Here is a 14,044-nt window from a genome sequence, read left to right as displayed (position 1 = left end):
TAAGACGACACCCTTTTTCTTCAGAGTGTACTATGAATCCCCACTACTGTTTGTGTAGTCATTTGTATTGCTTTGGTAATAATAAAGAAAGAGGCAGTGAAAAGTTTTGCATGTGCAGGCGAATACCACGGCCACTCGATCCCCCCTGTTGGTGTGGCCTGCCGATGTTTTTCCGAAAACAAAAGAGCGCGCGTGAGAGGAGAACTTCTCCCATTTTCCGTGTGGGCGCTGCACATCGGTGAGCGGTCTTGTGAGCTGAAAGCAAATACTCTGTTTCACCTTATGTTGTACCGCAGGAAAGGCTGTAAGCGCGAGCTCCTTGCTCTGAGGCAGATCTCGGCGGCACAAGTTCTCGTACAGTAAGGGCAGCTGTCAACGCTATATGAGCTCGCGCTTCCAGCCTTCGCTGCGGTACAACATAAGGTGAAACGGAGTACAGAGAAGGCGCCCACCGCGCTCTTGCTCCGCTACACAGATAAAATATCTGCCAGTCATTGGCTCCGCCGATACCGAGGCGCTGCCGCGGTTGCAGAAGGCAGCAGAACTCGCTTTCCCCCCACCTATGCACCGCTGTGCTCGGCGAAAATCGTAGTGTCACTCTACGCTCGCGTGTGTGGTTTGTGTTGGCATTTTGGAAGCTGCCGGAAATGTAAATGCGCGTTCTAGTTCTAAGTGCCAGATGGCGATGAAATGTGCCAACTCCACTCGTGAAACAGGAAATCCTGCAGTTGATGAAGTACAATGAAGTCTCTTCCGAACTTAAGTTCGCACAGCTGACTTACGTGGCTGGCTACTTGGCCTTCGTTTGCGAACAAAAGGTAACCATTTTTATTTGTAGAAATCGTCGTAATTTCAAAGTAATTAGCTGAAAAATTCAACCTAGCAAAGGAATAAGAATTTCTCAGTGAAAGCAAGGAAGGCTAATGTGTAGAATCCGCTAAACTTTGCAGGTGACGTGTCCTGAATGCAAGCGGAACTTAAGGGAAATGCATCACATGACGGAGCATATCAGTCCATGTTTAGCCTTGACCAAGGAGGACTCAGCAGTCCACGACCTGAAGCTGTCTGGCAGTGCAAGCTCGTCTGCACCTTTGTCGAGGGGGTTCTACAGTCGGCAGAGATTCGTGGTTGTGGAAGGCAAGGTCCTCTCGAGCGCTGTGCTTCCACACCTTATGGACTGCCCGCTGATGTGGTGCGTTAACTGCCGAGACCCCTACCACAGCGAAGAGCTCCTGCGAGCTCTTTCTCAGAAAACTCCTCAGACCTTTTTTGGCAAACTGGGCTGGTGACCTAAACAGCCCACTAGAGAATATATTGAGGCTTTCGCGGAAGCCTTCCCGAAAGGTACTCCGCTTGTGAACTATATGACTCCCTTGGTCTGTTTTTTGTGAACAATGAAGTTTATATTGCTGAAGTTATGCACGCGGAATCCGATTTTAAATTGTCCTTCACAGATGAATATATAGCACAGCTCGCGCGTGCTCGAGCGTCGGTTAAAACCTGAAATCATACGGCCCTAGCTATATCCAACTATAACTCCTATATTACAGTGGTAATAGAAACGGGGCAACAGTTTCGGGAACAAGAAAACGACGATTCGCTCATACTGCCAGCAGAATGCAGCTCTAACGCGCAGCCTGCTGCTGAGTGAGCTTTTCGCAGAAAGAATCATGCGCTTTTATTCTACACAGATTTGTCACATCATTCATTCAATCTGGCACTCGTTTCAGTTGAGACTTGCGGCTTCACGAAAAGCAATCTAAATAGCCACACCGGGCCCGGCCGGGCGTACTGCTCCTCTCTCACTATATTTCGTCTTACCTTAGCATGGACTAACCGCGAACGCCGTGCTAGCGCGAGCGGCTAGCCTTTGCTGCCTTGACTGGAGCAGTCGCTGCACGAGCGCTCACGCAGCCGCCGAGGCTTCCGTCGAAGCAACTATCTCGCGCTTTTAGCACGTGCGTCTAACAAGTACATACTAACGTGAAACGAAATATAGAGTTCCTCGATATGCTCCCCCGAAAGGAATTCTATCTCTCACCGATAACGAGCGCCACGGCTGGCGCTGCGGGGTAAAGTAGAACTATCGCTCTCACCGGCGGAGTGAGGCATACGGCAGGCCGCTCCCAAGGGGAGTTCTAATAGAGTGGAGTGGCCGTGCGAATACATTCAAATAACGAAGAACTAAGGCACTTTATTGGGCTAGTAATCAGGATGTACAGATTGTCCCCAAACAAATAAATTACAGTTTTTTTTTTCTTTTTTTCAAAAATGAATAACGCATTACTGAACGCTTAGTTTCCCCCGGACTGTAGTACTAGAGGAACCTTTATATTATTCAAAAGTTATATCGTTAAATGCCGACGACCAGATTTGAGATTCTGCAAGGCAGAAGATCCTCCTCATCATGGGGGAGGAGGAAACCGGCAACGGTAGACAGGGTAGAAGGGGGGAGAGGAGGACGCGGGAGAAAAGTGGAAAGCGCGAACTGGTCGTCGGGCTTTAAACTCGATAGCATTTCTTTCGGCAGTTGGTTTTGGCATAACTTTGCTTTTCCCTCTTTTCGATAGCTATTTCGAACTTAAAGATAACAAATAGCATGCCGGAAATGGTATAAAGCTAGCTATTCTGAAAATACATTTAGTTTTTGGTGCGTGCACCTACACACACTGTTTACAAACAAGCCCGTGTTTGCCCACACCCGATGTGTGCTTACTGCGCGTGCGCGGAAGCCAAGGATTCGCACGAGGAAATTCTTCTGCGTATGCGCAGTACCGACAGCAGCGCCACCGCAGACGCGTAACGCCACAGTTCAGCTGGTGTATGGCTAGAATCATCGCTGGATCTCTCCCTTAAATTAATACCGGGGGAAAAAAAAGAGCGAAAACCGAAGCTGTGCTTTGCTTGACACCTTTCGTCTAAAGATTAAAAAAAAAATGTTTCATCAAGAAGCGAAGGTATATGCAGGTTAGCTGATTTGGAAATATCGTAATCTTCACGCTCAGACACGGAGAAATAAAATAACGAACACGATCAACAAAAAATCTCAAAGGCAGCTGGGTTTATTTGCGAGGGAACAGCACGGACAGAACAGAAGAAAGACAAAACACATGCCGCCGTGAAGTTTTGACGGAACACGGCGAGACACTTTGCATTTAATTGCATTATAATTCAGTCGAAGTTCAAAATCTGTCTGTCTGGCTGAGTTCTGTCAAAACTCTGCTGCGGCATGTCTCGCCTCGTTCTTCTTTTATGCATTTTTTTTTTGTGTGTGCGGACGTATATACTGCTGCTCTCGCAAATAAACCCAGCTGCGTTTTTAGATTTTGTGTCGCCTTGTCTGCTATTTTATTTCTCCGTGCCTCAGGGGTTAGATTATGATAAAAGTTGTAGCTGTTAAAAGAAATTATAATTTGTGTTTCGTTAAAAGACGCGGGGGGAACTTATTAGCTCAACTAAACTGACAATGGAAAATGACGTAATCTTGCTCACAAATACTGCAGAGCTGGGATTGTGCTCAGCACAAACCACCACCTTGCAGAACCATCCCGCAGACGTTGACGTTACCTGACTTGAGGACGCATGATTTGGTCACATCACGTCAATGTCCCTTCTCGGTAACATTTACGTCACTTGAATTGATAACACATGACATGGTAGCGTGACGACAATTTCCCACACTAAATTTAGAAGATAAATCGACGTTACGTGTCATTTGTTCCCCCGAAAATTTTTGGAGGGTTATTAACGCGACGGTTCATCGTGACGGTTTCCTCGTCGAATTAGGCTGATAAAACATATTCCGTGTTAAAATTATTAAACGTGACATGCTCCCCGACTGTCTGCGTCACAATCTCGTTTACACGTTATCAAATTGTGTAGCCTGATGAAAGTGATAAACAACAATATTCTACAAAACGCTGCTTGCAAATGCCATTTCTTTTATCGCTCACCATTTGACAGTGCAGGGACGGACAACACAGCAACTCCTCCGGCAAACATAACGCTGTACAAGGCAATCATGTTTTCCAGGGAATTGTCCAGATGTACCAAGACTTTGTCCCCTTTCTGAATACCGTGCTTCTGGAGCCCAGTGGCGTACCTTCGCAGCATCTTGAGGAACTCCGCAAAAGTGATTTCTTCATCTTCCCAGACCTGCGATGCGTTCACACTTGCATGATCTTATATAGGTCTACAAAAATCAGACTAAAGAGAAACTCCGAGATCTCATGTGCGAGCTTATATATATATATATATATATATATATATATATATATATATATATATATATATATATATATATATATATATATATATATATATATATATATATATATATATATATATATATATATATATATTGAAGCAGATGTCTGCTTTCCATCTATTTAATTACAGGACAGAACATCAGTTATCTTCTATCATTCGCTTGTCTCAACCCCCGCGAGCTTTTTCGTCGCGTTCCTACTTTCTTGTTTTTTTTTTTTTTTTTTCATCGCTACACTTTTCACCTCCTCTCCTTTGAAGCTTCAGTGAGGCTTAATTAACTAAGTCCCTCGTACAAAGCCGGTCGCGGTGAAGCACAAGGGCCCGCGTTCGATCATTGCGACGTATACGATAGACCACATCACTGAGACGTTTAATGTCAGTGAAAGATCCTTGCCAGTGGCGTTGTAGTATCTGAGACAGCCCTTTTTTCGAAGCGGTCTGTAGAGCCACACTTTGTCACCTGGCGAGAACGAACGTGTTGTGACATGTGCCTCGTACTTTGTTTCCATGCGAGCCAGACCGTTTGCCAAACCCTGCCGAGCAAATGCAAGCATTCGTTTGAGGTTGGTTCTCAATTCACATATAATAATAATAATTGGGTTGTGGGGATATTTATACAGCGTGTAGTCGGTCAGCCATTAAAGTTGCGACGAGTCACACGCTGTAGATGAGCAATTTAGCCAGTGCGGTACAACCGCTAGCCTGGGGTCTTTAACGTGCACCACGCAGTAGTGATACACGACCGCACGCCGGTACGATGCTCATCCAGATCGAAACGGGCAGGGGTGGGGCTCGAACTCAGGACCTCTGGGTTCTGCAGCGCGAGCTTTCGCTCCACGCGCGTCGAGCTGGGTGTGCGCTTCAGCCCACTCGGCCACCGATTCCCCTCCCCCCCCCCCCCCCCCCCAATTCACCTATATAAGACACAGAGTCTGTGGCCGGTTCTGGTGCTCGTGGGATGGCTACCTCACAGGGCATGCGAAGGTCATGATTGAAGAGCATTGTGGCAGGCGTGTAGCCAGTAACCTCATGAGGAGCCGTGCGGTATGCATACAAAACTAAAGGGACGATGCTATCCCAGTCATTTTGACAATCATTCACGAACATAGATAGATGTTGTAAAAAGGTGCGATTGTGCAATTAATCCTCTCAACCAAGCCGTTTGACTGCGGGTGGAGAGGCTTCGTTCTTGTCTTTGTGAATTTGAAGATTTCGCAAACCCCTTTGAACACTCGAGGTTCAATGTTCCGTCCTTGGTCCCAGTGGATGCTCAGGGGAATTCTACACAGGGTAATCCAGTTCTTCTCCAGAGCGCCGGCGATGTCGGAAACGGTTTGGTTTGTAGTAGGAATGACCCCTGGCAACTTTGTGAAATAGTCAACAATGGCTAGAAGGAACTTGTTGCCAACCTAAGATCGAGGGTACAGCTTCAATGCATCAATGCTAGAGCGTTCAAAAAGGTGCCCCCGTCTCATGTTCTTGAAGTTGTGCTCGCTATTTTACGTGAGGCCCTTTACGCCAGGCACACATGTCACATTGACGGCACCATTGCTTTACGTCACTATGGCACTGCAGCCAGTATCAGCGTTGCCGAATCTTTTTGACCGTGTGGTTTACGCCGAAGTGGCGTCTTTCGGGGATAGTGTGCAGCTGATGAAACACTTGGGAGCGAAACCTTCGTGGCGGCACCAGTTGAAAGACAACAGATTTACCTGCAGCGGACTTCCTGCGTCGGTAAAGAACACCGTCCTCTGCAGAAACAGAGTCCCATTATTGCGCCAAGTAACTCTTGAGTGCCGGAGATAACCTGGACACTTCTTTAGGTGGAGGCTTGCTATTCTGTCTCTTCCATCTTACGAATGGGCCGATGTCCGGGTCGTCACGTTGAGCACCAGAAAGGCTTTCCGATATCCACGTTTAAGTGCCGCAAAGGAGGTAGTTTAGTGCGTTGAGCGAGTCTAAGCTACGTTTTACAATGCTCAAGCACTGATTGATTGCACTTTTCACTGCATGGGCGACGGGTGAGGCCATCGGCATTGGTGTGAAGTGAGCCAGCACGATGTTGGATGTCGAAGTCGTATTGACGCAGGTGTTCCAGCCAGCAAGTGACCTGAACATCAGGGGTCTTGAAATTCAGCATCCATGTCAGTGATGCGTGGTCGGTACGAATAATAAACTTCCGGCCCAGTAGATAATGGTCAAAATAAGTAATGGCTTGGATGATGGCCAGTAGATCGCGTCGGGTGGTACAGTAATGGCGTGCGGGTTTCGTAAAGTCCTTTTTCTAATACCCAAGTCCCACTAGACCGACCAACAGAAACAAACGACAGCGACAATCCTCAAACCAGAGTCTTTCGCGATTTGACAGGCTTTGCAGAATAAAGGTTGCATGATCCTCAGACACGAGCATCATGCACGCGAGGGTATCTGTGGCAGGCTTGTAATCACTTGTGCTTAATTCACGAGCACGGAACGAGTAAACGCTTGCAAAAAGTACCATCGCGAGCATGCTGCATGAGTTGGAAGTTTGCCATTGTCGTTTGTTTCTGTTTGTCGCTCAAGTGGGACTCGGGCATAATACATAATGACGCGTTCACGTCCATCCTGCGCTTGCGATAACACAGCACCAACAGCTGAGGCCCTGGCATCGGTGTCAAGTAAGAAGCGTGCAGTGTCCTTTTGACACGCGAGTGTTGGCGGAAATGTGAGTGCTGTTTGAGTGTCTCAAACGCACACCGACATTCCAAACACCAAACAAACCTCGGTTTTTTGGGTTTTTTTTTTTTTTTTTTTTTTTTTTTTTTAGAGAGAGGACATACAAAGGCTTGGCGATGCGAGCGAAACTGGGGATAAATCTTCGATAGTACGATGCCACCCCGATAAATCTCTGCACGTCTGTGGCGGATCTTGCGGTTGGCCATTCAGCTAGAGTAGAGGGTTTCCGAAGGCCGGTAGAAACCCCATCCGCCGAAATGATGCGGCCGAAGTATTCTAGTTGTCCTGTAAACAACGAGCATTTTTTCGGTGTCAGCTTCAGGTTCGTGTTTCACAGCCGTGAGAAAACAGTGTTGAGGTTCGTCAGATGATTTGAGAATGTCTTGGTAAAGACGATGATGTCTTCAAGATATACAAGACAAATGGTGTCCATAAGGTCAGACAAAACGAATTCCGTTAGTCTTTGAAATGTAGCCGGAGCATTACAAAGTTCAAGTGGCATCACTCTGAACTGATAGGAGCCGTTGCTCGTGGTTAAAGCGGTTTTCTCGCAGTCTGCTAGGTTCACTGGAACCTGCCAATATCCGCTTTTGAGGTCGGGTGTGGAGAATCACGTGCACTCGGCGGGGGCGTCCAAGACGTCGTCAGTTCGAGGCAAAGGAAAAGAGTATTTCTTAGGGACGTCGTTAAGTATTCTATAGTCTACGCAAAATCGGGTTAAACCGTTCTTTTTTGCCACTAATGTAACTGGTGAGGACCAGGGGGAACATCGGTTCAATCACGGCTTGTTACAGCATTGCCTTCACCATGTCGTCGACGTCTGAGCTCTGTGCAAGGGAAATACGTCCAGGGAGTTGTCGAATGGGGGAAACTTGTCCTGTCACGATACGAAGTGTTGATGTCGATGTGAGCCCTGTATCTGCGTCTCCCGTGCAGAATAGGTTTGTGAACCTTTGAAGTAGCTGGCAAGAACTCTCAGCGTTGTGTTTATCCAGGTCAGCAGGCGCGCTTTCATAGAGTGTAATTCGAGCGCGACTAATTTGATAGATAATGCGTGAGGATACAGATACGGGGACGTGGTATTTATTGGCAGCCCACTTTCGCTGAGAACCGTCATCGTGGCCGCACCTAGGGGGAACGAGTCGGTTCTCAGATGCGATAATCCAGCGTCGAAATTGAGCACGCACTTGGGTGTTTTGAGAAAATCGACGCCACAGATGCACTCTTCCTCGACAGCCACGACGATAACAGGCAGAGTAGTGTGAAGGCTTCCCACGGTGAAAGGCACAGCTGTGGAGCCGAGGACAGTCACCATATTTCCTTTTGCGGTTTGCACAACGTAGCTTTCAGAGTTTTGTAGAACAACTGGGTTTGCCTTTGTCAAAACTTCCGGCCTGATTACAAAGGCTGTAGCTCCGGTATCAACGAGTGCGCGCACTGGCACCCCGTCAACGACGCCTTGGAGGCAGATGGAAGTAGGAGGCGGGGCCAGTACTCGAGTTGAAGTGATTCTTCGCGGAGTCGTGGTTGTTGGGGGTCGGCTGCCGGGGCCATATTTACGGCACTGTGCCCGGGTGCGACCTTGCTGGCGGCAATTCCAGCAAACGGGAGCTGGAGGCACCTGCGTCCTTATTGCCGGAGTTTAGGGCTGCGTGGAGGGTCGTAGAAACGTGCATCGAGATGCCTACCCCTGCCGAGCAGCTTCTACCTCTAATGCACAAGTGTGTGCTGCCTGCAGTGACTTGGGGTGCGCTAGGCGAACTGTCTAGCGCGCCCCAAGTCACTGGAAGCAAATTTCTCCGTGAGCCGATTACCACTATACAGCTAACATTGTCAGAATAAGGACTGACGTTGTGGATTATATATCAATAAAAAACACTTGACAGCTAGAAAGAGATTATATTATTTTCTTTTCTGTGAAACGTGTTTATTTTTATTATTATTATTAACCTAAATGAGCCCACATTGTGATTTCTGGTTTGGGTGATTCATTTAAATCTAGTCCACTAAAATGTTTTCTTGGAAATTCCCTCAAACTTGCAATGTGTTAGTAATACTTAGTTTTCTCTTTTTTTTCTTTGCTACACAGTTGTTGTTGTTGTTGTTGTCGTTTTTCTTTTTATGATAAAACTGTTTAGATCACGACACGGAAAAAAGTGAACCGTCGTGTTACGGGCATCGCCTTCGAGCGTAACAAAAGGGCGGTATAACGGATTATGGGCATCGGTGTGTGTCACTCAGTGAAACATTTTAGCATTCCATATGATTGTCATCTATGGTAAATATAACGTTTAAATAAAAATGTACATGTATTTTCCCTTCAAAATTGTTTGTCGTGTCTTTTTGGTTGTGTATGTGTGGCGCAAAGTCAAGTTTCAACTGAGGCTCTGCATTCTGAAATTCATTATACAGCAAGACTTAGTGAAAACTAGATATGTAGTTTTCGCACTTTTTTATATGCCAGAATGTCAACGCAGTAAACAACTTGACTATTTACCTTGTTAAGAAGTAGCGATACATTTTAATCGGCGTTGAGCTATGATCGTGTGTTGTTTCAATTATTTGTTTCTCGGGACGTGGAGATGAAACAAATTTACACTGTACAGAAAGAAATTTATTTCAAAACTGGGTTAACTTAAATACGATTACAACCTTACCACAGCCGTTCGGTTGCCGTGCTTTTCGAGGCACTGTTTCACCACCTGGTAAAACGACATTTCGGGCACTGGTTCCGAGGGATATGGGGAATAGACGATGCCATTCTCAATCCGGGCCTTGAGTGTCATCTCCTTTTTTTTTTTTTTGTATTTGGCTAGAAAAGACGACTTTGAATAAGAAAGAATGTATTACATTTTGTTTCAGCTGTTATACGAAGCGTTTCTCACTGTGTGAGCAGGAAGCGTCACTGAAACGCAGGTCTCATCTTATCCACGAGTATACCCATTAACTGAGAAGCGCTACATTGTGTTGTCAAATATTTTACTAACAAACACATCTCACTCCGCCAAAACTTAGTGGCCTCGGCGCCGACAGTTTCTGCGTATTTGGGACTGATGACGCACCCAGCATCGGGGTTTTCTCTTTGATATATGGGAGAGTTGAATGCCACCATCCATCGTGTCGTGGACAGCCCTTGAGACCAGGGTGTCGAACCGGTCATTATTTCGGTTCGGTTCGGGTTCGGGTTCAGTACCATTGTATTTTATTCCGGTTCGGTTCCGGTTTAGGGTAGCAGACATAATGTCACTCCGGTTATCGGTTTTAGTAAGTGCGAACCGGTTCGAATCGGTTCCTAACTCGACCTTTGAATACTGACCGAGCACTTTCTGCAGCCTTTTCTGAGCACGAGATACTTGCAACAGACCCATCCCGCAACTACTCCCTCTTCTGGCTGATCTGAAAACCCTGCACAGTAACTTGCGCAGATGACACCATTATAATGTGACAAGGCCATTACTTGTATAATACTGTTCTTAAGTGAACTATATATAAGAGATTGGCTTTCCATTAAGTATGGTATCTTTTGCACACGCAGGTGTGCAATATTTCAAACGCTGCCAGAAGAAGGCGTCATTTCGGGAAAGAGAGCGTGTGGTCAGTGCCATCTTTAGTTCGTGCGTATATATATAGCACGTGCTTCGCTCGCTTTCCGAAGCGTCGAACACGCACGTGCTGGGCTGTGAAGATCACACACTGAGGTGTGATTTTGTAAACAGTAAAAAAGTCACTAGCTGGGTTGCTTGCCCTCTATGTGTTGTTGTTTGTTTTGCTCTGCACACACGTGTTTTTTAGACATGCTACCTGTTTTCGACGCCCAGTAAGACGTCACAGCTATCCGCCAGAGTGGCTAACAGGGGAACCAGAGGAGACCAGTGTGACGTAAAAGGTAAAACACAGAAACAGGTACGTCGAGTGCGCAGTTGGGGTAGTCAATCGAATCCTGTTAAACTGTGGTCGTGTATACATCGGCCACACTGACCGATGTGTCAGTGACCGGGCACGTGAGCACGCACTGTCTCTGCGGTTAACCTCGGGGGGCCACCTTCCCTTACACTGCATCACTTGTTTGTCTGTGCCGAAATTTGAGACCATCCCGATTTTGAGGACGGGGGCTGACAAATCTGCACGCGATCTGCTGGAAGCCTACGAGATAGGAAAGGAACGAGTCCAATGCGTCAGCCAAGCCTCGATAAATTTACATAAAAAAGAAATAGCCTTCTTGAGCACTTGTTGCTGCCGTGACGGTCTGGTGATTTGGTTGTTTTTCTTTGTGTTTTCTTTTCATTAAACGTTCAGTTGAAGTCGAGCGCTAGTCCTGTCCCTTTCGTATGTTTGCGCGCTGCTACCATTTTTTTTACCTGTTTTCATTGTTACCAATCTCTTATAAAATCCCGCCCGGGGTGTTTAAAGTGTTTAAACAAATAAATAAATAAAAAATACACAAAAAAACGGGGGCATATTGAAATCTTTATATTTATTTGGAATTGTTTTATCCCACAGCGAAAGAGGGATATATTTGATCAAACACCACTAGAGCGTTTACATGTTATGACGTTTCATAGCGTTATATATACTTATGGGGCCTTTTTGTTCGTGCGGATTATCATGATGTTGTCTATCGTCGAATCTTTCAAGGTGGGTCGAAGCGGTGAAAGCACATACTTGAGACCTGAAAAGGTTCGCTCTACGCTGACTTGCGTAGCTGGCGCTACCAGGGCAGCCTTGGCTGGCTGATAGAGTTCTGGTCGTTCAAGCTTGTGGTTCTCCCAGTAACGAATGTCTTCGTTTTAGTCGAGTCGCAGCTCCCCGAGAAAAGATTTCAGCAGGGGACCGATGCTCTTGCTTGCTGCAGTGAAATCACGCGGCTCGCCCTTCGTCAACCTTTTTTGGGCTTCTAAAACCTCGTCGAGTTTGTCTTCTTCCTGGTCACCGTATTCGATGACGTTAAAGTTGCTTTTGCACGGATCCTGGGGGTCGTATTTGCTAAGGTTGAGGCTTGAGCGAGTTGGTACGACATACTTTGGGATTAATTGTTTCACTGTTCTCTTTTGGACTAGTAAACCTAATATATATTTGACCCTGTCTTTTTTCTTTCTTGGTAAGCCTGCGCTCTTTCTTTTCCTTTCACTGGCAGCAGAATATTGTACCTCGGATCTAAGTAACTTCCAGCGTAGAAAACGTCGTTGCCAAGAAGCATTGTTTCTCTTCTCTTTAGGGCTTCTACTGGGAAGCTGCCAAAAGCAGAGGTTGATTTCGATGTTTTTTGTGGCACCTAAGCCACGGCCCAAAAAAGTCCCCGAGAGTCAACTGACCTAACTGAAAAACTTCGTTGTATCTCTCGCGGGGTTCAGGGCTGCGGCAAAGTGGCCAAGCGGTGCTTTGAAATCGCCGCCGCCGCTGCCGCGCCGCCAGTGTCCCAATCCAAGAAACAAAGTAAAGTTGAAGCTCTCTAGATGCCTAAGTAGAGGCGGGACTGAGCGAGCTCGGTAACCACGCGGTTTCTTAGTGTCTCTGCTTTTTATTATTATGCATTTTTTATTACGCATGCAATAAAAACGAAAGGTAAAAATATCTGACAGTATATAGCATTAGTCTTGGCAATACAAGAAAGAAATACGCCCGCAACTTTTTTCATTAAGACCAACTATTGACAAAATTGGCCCTGAACCGCTTTCTTTGAACCGGTAACCGCCACATCACAATATGAGTTCGTTCCGGTTCGGTTTCGGTTTTGGTACCGGTTCGGTCGAAAATAACGGTTTTGACCCAGTTTTTGGTTCAGGTTCGGGTTCGATTCGACACCCTACTTGAGACCAGTGTTGCGGAGTTGCCACTCCGGAGTTGAAATGCTTCCAGAATCATTCCGCACTTCCGCGGCCCCGGAATGGAATGAAAATGGAACGGTGGCAGCGTTAGGAGGAATGAAATCGGAACGGAATTAGATGCTTTTTGCCCGGAATGAAATGGAATGGGCTTCCTTCTTATGTGAGCCGTGTCGATCTTCAGCCAAGGCCTGCAGCCTGCCGGCGTATCGCTGGTGCACGGCCATGGGAGCTCGTAAACACCGTCACTGTACTTAACATGACTGACGGCTTGATTGCCTTACCGGCCCATACTCCCCCGAGGATGTAAATGGCGTCCACAGCAAACCAAAACTTCATAGTTGTAGCCTGGACAAGGTGTCATTCTTGGCGCCGCGAGACGCGACAGAACAGCTGTTGTGGCCATGCACGATTAGAGCTTCAGTCGTAGGCCACCAGGCATGCAGGGACAAAGCCACGCCACCAATTTTTCTCAGATGCAATCCTTCTGACCCCAGAGGCGCGCGTAGAGTCAAAACTGCCATAACTGGCTTACGTTTCTGTAACACACAAGGCCGCTAGCTGATTTCCCCACGAGTGTCTGGGGATCTACGGTTGTGCCACCCCGCTTGATGCGTGAGTGGTCGCCACACGCCGCGAGACGCGCCTGGCTCTCACCGCATGCCGTCACAGCACGTCTGGCTCACTACCTCCACGCCAAGCAAAAGGAACAGCATGTTGTAAGTTTTGTCAAGAACATTCGGTAATGCCTTATGAACGAAAGCTCAAAACAGTTTCTCATTGTTATGTTAAACAAATAGCTAAGCATCTAGAGTAATCTAACCAGCGTTAACGGTGTTTTTCAGTCACATTAAACGTTCTCGTGAACTTGCGTTACCGGATATTTTCGGCAATTGTATGCACTTCCCCACATCTTATGCAACCGTCCACTTTAAAAAAAAAAAAAAAAAAGTCATTGAACGAATATTAGCTGGTTTAAGCAAGTCTACATCCTTAGGCTAAGTGTGCGTGCAGTAAGCGTGACGTAAAAATATTCAATTTCATTGTATGACTGTCGGCACATCTAAAATATTTTGTTTCCTTCCATTAATCCATTATTCCACATATTTTTTCTTTAGAGGGAAGTATATTTAAGCTTTTAATTCTCATGCGACAATTCAAGGAATCTATGTAAGTGTGTTTCAGATTTAGTTAAAGTTAATAAAATGGACATGCGTAGAAAAACTTTTATATATTAA

At 46.4% G+C, this 14,044-nt stretch overlaps 1 protein-coding gene across 1 annotated transcript in view; it reads right to left on the bottom strand.

Annotated features, from left to right (window-relative positions):
• LOC120848502 (4-coumarate--CoA ligase 2) overlaps positions 1 to 9,770 on the bottom strand; it is a 32,082-nt gene extending 22,312 nt beyond the window's left edge. Inside the window, exons 1-2 of the mRNA XM_042286978.1 lie at positions 9,642 to 9,770; positions 3,954 to 4,155 (exon numbers count right to left, since the gene is read on the bottom strand). Of these exons, the coding sequence (XP_042142912.1) occupies positions 3,954 to 4,155; positions 9,642 to 9,770 (331 nt within the window). The remainder of the gene's footprint in view (positions 1 to 3,953; positions 4,156 to 9,641) is intronic.
• Positions 9,771 to 14,044: the final 4,274 nt, after the last annotated feature.

Source organism: Ixodes scapularis, unplaced genomic scaffold (genome assembly GCF_016920785.2).
Source record: "Ixodes scapularis isolate PalLabHiFi unplaced genomic scaffold, ASM1692078v2 PGA_scaffold8__174_contigs__length_109621045, whole genome shotgun sequence".
Taxonomy (NCBI): Eukaryota; Metazoa; Arthropoda; class Arachnida; order Ixodida; family Ixodidae; genus Ixodes; species Ixodes scapularis.
Note: the sequence above shows the minus strand (reverse complement) of the source record. Positions and strands in the feature narration are given on the sequence as shown.